This window comes from Mandrillus leucophaeus, unplaced genomic scaffold (genome assembly GCF_000951045.1).
Source record: "Mandrillus leucophaeus isolate KB7577 unplaced genomic scaffold, Mleu.le_1.0 Scaffold106, whole genome shotgun sequence".
NCBI classification, from domain to species: Eukaryota; Metazoa; Chordata; class Mammalia; order Primates; family Cercopithecidae; genus Mandrillus; species Mandrillus leucophaeus.
The window spans coordinates 1,944,222-1,953,675 of record NW_012098765.1 but is presented as its reverse complement, the minus strand read 5'-3'; the positions used below and the strand labels follow the sequence as shown (position 1 = coordinate 1,953,675).

The 9,454-nt window shown below is 49.3% G+C and overlaps 1 protein-coding gene across 1 annotated transcript in view; it reads left to right on the top strand.

Annotated features, from left to right (window-relative positions):
* The first annotated feature begins 525 nt into the window (after positions 1-525).
* LOC105542559 (cytochrome P450 2F5) overlaps positions 526-9,454 on the top strand; it is a 30,947-nt gene continuing 22,018 nt past the window's right edge. The window contains 5 exon segments of the mRNA XM_011984151.1: positions 526-584; positions 2,281-2,462; positions 2,558-2,720; positions 6,810-6,847; positions 6,850-6,961. Coding sequence (XP_011839541.1) covers positions 2,292-2,462; positions 2,558-2,720; positions 6,810-6,847; positions 6,850-6,961 — 484 coding nt within the window. The 5' untranslated portion in view covers positions 526-584; positions 2,281-2,291.

Genomic DNA, 9,454 nt, shown 5'->3' with positions numbered 1-9,454 from the left:
AAAAAGATTGGGAAGCAGAGACTGTAGAGGCAGAAGTAAAGCAAGACATAGCATTTCAAAGACCCATGGCAAGAGACAGGGAACGACAAGAAGAGCTATGCTCTGGAGAGAAACGGACATAGCCAGGGCCACTCGGCCCATCAGTGGCAGAACTTTACTTGAACCCAGAGAAAGAGAACCAAGTGCCCCAAATACAAAAGGGACCCAGCCCCCATCCCTGGCCCATCATTTTGCCACAGCCCCACAACTACCCCATTCCCTCTACCCCAAAACCAGGCCCAGGGCCTGAATGGCAAAAAAAAAAAAAAAAAAGAAAGAAGAAAGCTTTGCCCCATCCCAGGAGGGCCCACCAGGTGTGGCCCCCTCCCACGGCACCTTTCCAGTTTGCGGTGAGCCCTGGGGCCACAGGAAAGGTATGGCAGGATGGTGGGAGGGAATTAAAGTTCCCTGTGAGAACAAGAAAAGGGGGGTTAAGGAGGAGGGTGTGGGCAGAAACAAGAACAACCTCTGCCCACCCGGGCACACCCAGAGCTGCAGAGTACGTGTCTGGAGCGGCCTGGCCAGTGTCTCCTGCAGCTCAGCAGGTAAAGGGCCCCGGTGAGGGATGCAGAGGAGGAGGGGGTGGCTCCCAAGAGAGGCTGGGTCGCCAGCTCCAATCTCTGTCTCTGAGACTGGCTAGGAATCTTCTTTGCTGTCTCCTCTGAGAGCTCTCGCATCCCTGTTCTGAGCACCAGGATTCTGTACTGGCGTTTCACCCAGCAGGTGATCTCTCTCTCTGCAGTGCGACCCCATGGTTGGCAACACTTGATTCTTTCCTGCCACTGTTTCTGCCTGTGCCCGTCCTCTCTGTTTCAGTCTCTCTCTCTTTCTCTCTCTCTCTTCTTTTTTTTTTTTTTTGTTTGAGGCATTCTCCTGCTTCAGCCTCCTGAGTAGTTGGGATTACAGGCACCCGCCACCACACCTGACTAATTTTTGTGTTTTTAGTAGAGACAGGGTTTCACCATGTTGGCCAGGCTGGTCTCAAGCTCCTGACCTCAGGTGATCCGCCTGCCTCGGCCTCCCAAATGCGAGGATTACAGGCACGAGCCACCGCAACCGGTCTCAGTCCCTTTTGATCTGCCCTTTGCAGCCTACCCATGTCTTTGTGTGGCTCTAACATTTCCTGTCTCTCTTATTCTCTCTCTCTCAATCCCTCTCTCTCTCTCTCTCTCTGTCTCTGTCTTTCTCCATCTCTATGTGACTCTGTCTTTGTGTATCTGTTTCTGTCTGTCATTCTCTTGCCCTCAGTCTCTGTGTCTAGCTCTGTCTCTTCCTCTCTCTGTCTCTCTCACCCTTTTTCTCTCCATCCTTCCATGTCCACCTCTGTCTCTCAGTCAGTGTCCATCTCGCTGTCTCTCCATTCAATCTCTCTTGTCTTTCCCTAGCTCTGTGTCTGTCTAGTTCTCTCTTTCTTCCTCTGGTCTATGTCAGCCTCTCTCTTTCTGTGACATGCTCTCTAGCTCTCCCTATCTCTGTGTTTGTCTGTCTCTGTCCCTGTATGTCTTGATCTCTCTTTATCACTGTCTCTGTATGAGAATCAGTCTCTTGACAGACAGGTGATGATAGATTGATCGATAGATAGATAGATAATAGATAGATGATACATAGATAATAGATTATGATACACAGATAGCAGATAGTTGATATAGATAGATAATAGATGATAGATAGATAGTAGATCAATGATAACAGATGATAGAAGAATAGATAGACGATAGATAGATGATAGATAGATGATGGATAGATGATAGATAATAGATGAAAGAAAGAAAGAAAAGAGAAAGAAAAGAAAGAGAAGAAAGAAACAGAGAAAGAAAGAAGAAAAAAACAAGCAAGCAAGAAACAAACAAACAAACAAGCAGATGAGTGATAGATGATAGATGGCCGATAGGTAGACAGACATCTGTACATATGTAGATCGCTCACTGGTTTTCTGTCTCTCTCATTATCTTTATGCGTATCTCTCAACCTCTCTTAGTCTCTGTTCCTCTATCCCTTGTCTCTCTCCATTTCTGTCTCTGTGTTTCTGTCTCATTATCTGTCTGTATGTTGACTATCTCTGCCTCTTTCCTCCTTTCTCCCTCCCTTCCCCAACCCCTGACCTCTCCCGGTCTCCTTCTCTCCATGTGCCTTCATTTCCAGGGCCTAGGAAAGGCAAGTCTCAGGGGAGATCAGGAAAGGGGAGATCCCACCCTCTTCTCAGCGATGTCCTCTCCCACTTTGCCCTCCAGACGCCAGCAGCTGCCTTCACCATGGACAGCATAAGCACAGCCATCTTACTCCTGCTCCTGGCTCTCGTCTGTCTGCTCCTGACCCTAAGCTCAAGAGATAAGCGAAAGCTGCCTCCAGGACCTAGACCCCTCCCACTCCTGGGAAACCTGCTGCTGCTTCGCTCCCAAAACATGCTGACTTCTCTCACTCAGGTGCAAGGCCCTTAGCTTGGGTGACAGTAGAAGGATCAGGAGGAGGGGGCCCATGGCCACAGGAACCCCTGTAACTTCTGTCTTCTTATCCCTAGCTGAGCAAGGAGTATGGCTCTGTGTACACAGTGCACCTGGGGCCCAGGCGGGTGGTGGTCCTCAGCGGGTACCAAGCCGTGAAGGAGGCCCTGGTGGACCAGGGAGAGGAGTTTAGTGGCCGCGGTGACTACCCTGTCTTTCTCAACTTTACCAAGGGCAATGGTAAGCCTCATCCTTGTCTCCTCTGCTCTGGGCCTTTTCCATATTGAGGGAGGGGGTGAGGGTGGAGACTGTCATCTCAATCTTGGCACTCAGGGCTGCTGGCATCACTAATGACACCCAATGCAATGCAGTGAGGTAGTGTTGGTCTACAGTGAAGTCCGTCCCACCTTCCCCACCTCCAGATCCCACCACTGTCCTGAATTCCACTCTTGTACCGCTCCCCATCTCCATCCAACCCCAACCCCATTGTCATCCCAACCCCTAGCTCTATCCCAACCACATCATCAACTTTGCAACTCAATCAAGTGGCCCCGGTTCCCACTGACTACCTCAACCCAATCCCAGTTCCCATCAACCTTTCCCCCATGTTCACCACATCAACCCCACCTTCATCCCTATTCATAACACTGATAGCATCTCAATCCAACCTTCATTCCCATTATGAACCCTATCCCAGTCCCCACTTTAATTTCTATTATCAACCCCATCCTAGTCCCTTTGGTCAAACTGAATATATATTTTTTTTTATCTGAGACGAGGCTTGCTCTGTCACCCAGGTTGGAGTGAAGTGGCGCAATTTCAGCTCACTGCAACCTCTGCCTCCCAGGCTCATGTGATTCTCCTGCCTCAACCTCCTAAGTAGCTGGGACTACAGGTGCACACCACCACACCTGGCTAATTTTTTGTGTTTTTAGTAGAGATGGGGTTTTGCCATGTTGGCCAGGCTGGTCTCGAACTCCTAACCTCAGGTGATCCACCTACCTCGGCCTCCCAAATTGTTGGGATTACAGGCCTGAGCCACTGCTCCTGGCCCAAACTGAATTCTACTGCTACTTTTCCCCAACCTCAGTCCCATCTCCTAATCCAATTGCCTATTGAAATTTCCAGTTCCCAGTTCTCACTTTCAATCTTAAACTCACTACCATCACCAAAACAAACTCATCACATATCTACCCAACCCCAAGCTCAAGTTCAGTCCCAATCTATCAATCCTCCTCATCCTAGCCAACTCCATCCCCATCACCAGCTTCAAATCCAATTTATCATCAATCTCATAACCCCCTTCATGCCCAACTGTCATTCCCAACCTAACCCAAACTCAACTCCATCCTCAGCCATCCAGCGATTCGTATCATTCACTCAAAACCTCATCTAGGTCAATATCCTGTCCTTCTAAGGCTTGGAAATCACCCTAGTCTTGTGGTCTTCAAAGTTAATTTATTTATTTAGTTATTTTTGAGACGGAGTCTCGTTCTGTTGCCCAGGCTGGAGTGCAGTGGCGTGATCTTCGCTCACTGCAACCTCTGCTTCCCGGGTTCAAATATTCTCCTGCCTCAGCCTCCTGAGTAGCTGGGATTACAGGTGTGCACCACTATGCCTGGCTAATTTTTGTATTTTTAGTAGAGCCTGGGTTCACCATGTTGGCCAGGCTGGTCTTGAACTCCTGACCTTGTGATCTGCCCTCCTCAGCCTCCCAAAGTGCTGGGATTATAGGCGTGAGCCACTGTGCCCAGCCCCAAACTTTATTTTAAACACAAATCTCTGTTCAAAGGAAGCTATGTGACAAGACCTAATAAATGATGGAAGGAAGGAGGGACCAACAGAAGGAAGGAGGAAGAAAGGAAAAAGGAAAGAAGGAAGGAGGGAGGGGAGGGAGAGAGGGAGGGAAGGAGGGGAGGGAGAGAAGGAGGGAAGGAGGGGAGGGAGAGAAGGAGGGAAGGGAGGGAGAGAGGGAGGAAGGGACGGGATGGAGAGAAGGAGAGAAGGATGGAGGGGTGGAGGGGGAGAGGGAGAGAGGGAGGGAGGGAGGTGAGGGAAGGAGGAAGGGAGAGAGGGAGGGGAGGGAGGGAGAGGGAGGAAGGAAGGGAGGGAAGGAGGGAAGGGAGAGAGAGAGGGAGGGAAGGAGGGAAGGGAGAAGGGAGGGAGGGAAGGAGGGAAGGGAGAGGGGAGGGAGGGAAGGAGGGAACGGAGGGAGGGAGGGAGGGAGGGGGAGAGAAGGAAGCCATCATGATTGGAAAGGGGATCCTGGAGACCTGCATCCTGGACTATTCTCTCCTCACCTCCAAAGAATGCCTAGGGCTCTCCCTGGCTCCTGCATTAGATGGGTCCCAGTTGCCCCAGGATTTGAAATCAGAGAGCTCTGGCACACGTTCCATACTTCATGGAATTAGGTACACGTTCCATACTTCATGCTCCCTTCCCTGGCTTCATCTGATGACCTTACCTGTCCAGGTGCACCAGATGCAAGCAGGTAGAGACAGGGTGCTTGAGAAAGTCACCTTGCTACTTTTGCACAGAAAACATCTGGAAGGGTACATCGTTTGTTACCAAAAATAGCCACCACCTAGTTATTCAATACACAGCACAGAGGGTAACAGCAGGGTTCTGCCACTCACTGGCTGTGTACCCTTGGGCCAGAGGCCTCCCTTCTCTGCCCCTCGGTCAGCTACCATGAGAAAATTATAATAGCATTGACTCCATGTTACAAGGAGTCAATGAGATAATGCATAAAAATTCAGGCAATACACGATAACCTTTTTTCTCTTCTTTAGTATCTAGTTCTCTGCTAGGTCCAGAGGAACCAGAGATAAACACATCTGAGACTTTATCCTATAGAGGTCCCAGGCCAGTGGAAGACACAGGCATCACCAACCAGATTGTCCATCCCAGAGTGGTCCAGGCTGGGATGGGGGAAGCCTGGGGAGCCATGGAAACCCTAAGGAAGCACTTGGCCCAGCCTAGAAGGGAGGAGGAGCCAGAGAAGGCTTCCTGGAAGAGGGGACCTCTAAGCTGAAACCTAAGGAATGAAGATGAGTATTCAGGAGAATGCAGGGCGTGAAAGTGCTGTGGGAAGGACCAGCCTGTGCAAAAATTGTGGGTCCAGGGAGAGAAGAGATGGGGTCTGTTTTGTTCCTGGATCAATTCCCAGTGTCCTGGTGCTTATTTTTCTTGCCTATCTCTCTTATTCGTGCATTTAACAATCAACAAGCAGGCCGGGCACAGCGGTTCACACCTGTAATCCCAGCACTTTGGGAGGCCGAGGTGAATGGACCACCTGAGGCCAGGAGTTCGGTACCACCCTGGCCAACATGGTGAAACCTCATCTCTATTAAAAATACAAAAATTAGGCCAAGTGCGATGGTTCACGCCTGTAATCCCAGCAGTTTGGGAGGCCAAGGCAGGTGGATCACAAGGTCAGGAGATCGAGATCATCCTGGTCAACATGGTGAAACCACATCTCTTCTAAAAATACCAAAATTAGCTGGGCGTGGTGGTGCATGGCTGTAATCCCAGCTACTCAGGAGGCAGCATTGGGTAGGAGGCAGGAGAACGGCTTGAACCCGTGAGGTGGAGGTTGCAGTGAGCTGAGATTGTACCACTGCACTCCAGCCTGGCAACACAGCGAGACTCCATCTCTCTCTCTCTCTCTCTATGTGTGTGTGTGTGTGTGTGTGTGTATATATGTGTGTATATGTGTGTGTATATATATGTGTGTGTATATGTGTATACACACACACACACACACACACATATATAAGGTGGGCATGGTTGTGTACACCTGTAATCCCAGCTAGTCAGAAGGCTGAGGCAGGAGAACCACTCAACCCCAGGAGGCAGAGAGTGTAGTGAGCCGAGATGGTGTCACTGCACTCCAACCTGGGTGACAGAGCGAGACTCTGTCCCAAAAATAATAATAATAATCAATAAGCAATCATCAGCACCTCCTGTGTGACACCCTCTGCAATGGACAATGCTAAGGATGCAGTGGTGACCATGACTGGCACCCACTCTGCCTTCACAGTTCTGTGAAGGAGACAGTCCCATCACCAGACAGTAACAGCCCAGAGTGATCAGGTTCTTAATGGGGAAACAGAGGCAGAGTGACAGGACTGTGGTGAGGGAAGCCCACGGTCCTATGGAAGCTTGAAGGAGACCCCTAACTTGGGGGGTCCAGGAGGGCTTACTGGAAGAAGCCAGGGAGATTCCAAACTCTGTCCCTCTCCCAGCAAATACCAGGAGAGGGGACCTGGATGGCAGTGGCCTCAGGATGAGTTCCCGGTTAAGCTGGCCCCCTCCTCTTCTCCCCAGGCATCGTCTTCTCCAATGGGGATCGATGGAAGGTCCTGTGAGACGGTTCTCTATCCAGATTCTACGGAATTTCGGGATGGGGAAGAGAAGCATCGAGGAGCGGATCCTAGAGGAGGGCAGCTTCCTGCTGGCAGAGCTGCGGAAAACTGAAGGTCGGGAATTTTTTTTTTTTTTTTTTTTTTCTTTCAAATAGGCTGGAGTGCAGTGGCACAATCTTGGCTCACTGCAGCCTTGACCTCCTGGGCTCAAACCATCCTCCCACTTCAACCTCTCAAATAGCTGGTACTTCAGGTGTGCTCCACCACACCCAGCTTATTTTAAAATTTTTTGTAGAGACAGGGTCTCACTATGTTGCCCAGGCCAGTCTCAAACTCCTGTGGTCAAATGATCCTCTTGCCTCAGCCTCCCAAAGTGCTGGAACTACAGGCGTGCACCACCATGCCTGGCCAGGCCTTTGAATCCAGTCCATCTTCATAATTCACATCCATTCTCTTTTTTTTTTTTTTTTTTTTTGAGATGGAGTTTCACTCTGTTGCACAGGCTGGAGTGCAGTGGTGTGATCTCAGCTCATTGCAACCCCTGCCTCCCAGGTTCAAGAGATTCTCTTGCCTCGGACTCCCAAGCAGCTGGGATTTCAGGTGCCTGCCAACACACCTGGCTAATTTTTGTATTTTTAGTAGAGATGGGAGTTTTGCCATGTTGGCCAGCCTCGTCTTGAACTCCTGACCTCAGGTGATCCACCTGCCTCGGCCTCCCAAAGCGTTAGGATTACAGACGTGAGCCACCGCGCCCTGCCCTCTCTGTGGTATTCTGAGCCCAGCTGCTATAACTGTGGTGGATGATGATGATGACGTTCTTGGGAACACACCCTGCGTGTGGATCTGTGCTAAGCACATTTTCACACATAAGCCCCTAAGCCTCAGAACAATCCATTTTGCAGAGGAGGAAATGGAGACAGAGAGATTAAGCAACTAGCTTGAAGCAACAGAGCTAGAAAGTGGAGGAGCTAGGACTTAAATTTATGTCTGACACCCAAGTCCAGTCCACACCCGAATGCCCATTTATTGAGCACTTACTGGATACCAGGCATTATGCTAAAGTCTTAACATGTGTGAACCCGTTTCACCCTCCAGTAATCCTAGGAAGTGGGTGTTGTTACAGGGGAGGGAACTGAGCCCCAGAAAGGTTATATCACATGCCCAAGAAGTGGCAGAGCTGGAATATTTATATCCAGGTTAAAACTGCTTACCCATGGGAAAAAAAAAAGTTAATAAAAATATTCAGGCCAGGTATGGTGGCTCACGCCTGTAATCCCAACACTTTGGGAGGCCAAGGCAGGAGGATTGCTTGAGCCCAGGAGTTTGAGAGCAGCCTGGGCAACAAAGTGAGACCCTGGTCTCTATAAAAACTTAAAAATTAGCTGGGCACAGTGGCATGCACCTGTCGTCCCAGCAACATGGGAGGCTGAGGTAGGAGGATTACTTGAGCCCGGGAGGTTAAGGCTGCAGTGAGCTATGATCGTGCCACTGCACTCCAGCCTGGGTGACACAGCAAGACTCCATCCAAAAAAAAAAAAAAAATCAACATTGACATGATGCCTACATATGCCAACACTGTTCCAGCACTTTGTGTAAACTGCCTCCTTGAAAAAAATCACCCAAATCTAGGAAGTAGGTCTTACTATCAGCCCCATTTTACAGAGGAGGAAATTGAGGCAAAGAATGCTAAACAGCCCTCTTCGCTGATCTCCAAATCATTCTGCTTTTGGGCAAAAAATAATAATAATGTGGGCCAGTCATGGTGACTCACGCCTATAATCCCAGCACTTTAAGAAGCCAAGGCAGGAGGATCATGTGAAGCCAGGAGTTCAAGACCAGCCTGCACAACATAGTGAGACCTCATTCTACAGAAACTTTTAAGATTAGCCAGGTGTACAGCCAGGTGCAGTGGCTCACACCTGTAATCCCAGCACTTTGGGAGGCCAAGCCAGGTGGATCACGAGGTCAAGAGATTGAAACCATCCTGGCCAATATGGTGAAACCCTGTCTCTACTAAAAATACAAAAATTAGCCAGGTGTGGTGGCGGGTGCCTGTGGTCCCAGTAACTCAGGAGACTGAGGCAGGAGAATCACTTGAACCCTGGAGATGGAGGTTGCAGTGAGCCGACATCATGCCACTGCACTCCAACCTGGGGACAGAGTGAGACGCTGTCTCAAAAAAAAAAAAAATTAGCCAGGTGTATGCACCTGTAGTCCTAGCTGCTTGGAAGGCTGAGGCAGGAGGATCGTTTGAGCCCAGGAGTTGGAGGCTGCTGAGGCTATGATTGTGCCACAACACTCTAGCCTAGGTGACAAAGCAAGGCCCTGTCTCTTAAAAAATAATAATAATAACAATAATGTGGCAAGTGATACTGAAGGGGTTAAATGATGTGATGTAAGTGAAATAATAATAACTGCCTGTATTAGTTTCTTATTGCTATTGTAACGGATGACAGCAAACTGAGAAGCTTAAAACAATGCAAATTTAGTCTGTCATGGTTCTAGAGGTCCAAATTCTAAAGTGGGTTAGTAGGGCTGCTTTCCTTTGAAAATCTTTAGGGGAAAATTCATTTCTTCCTTTCTTTCTCTTTTTTTTTTTTTTTTTTT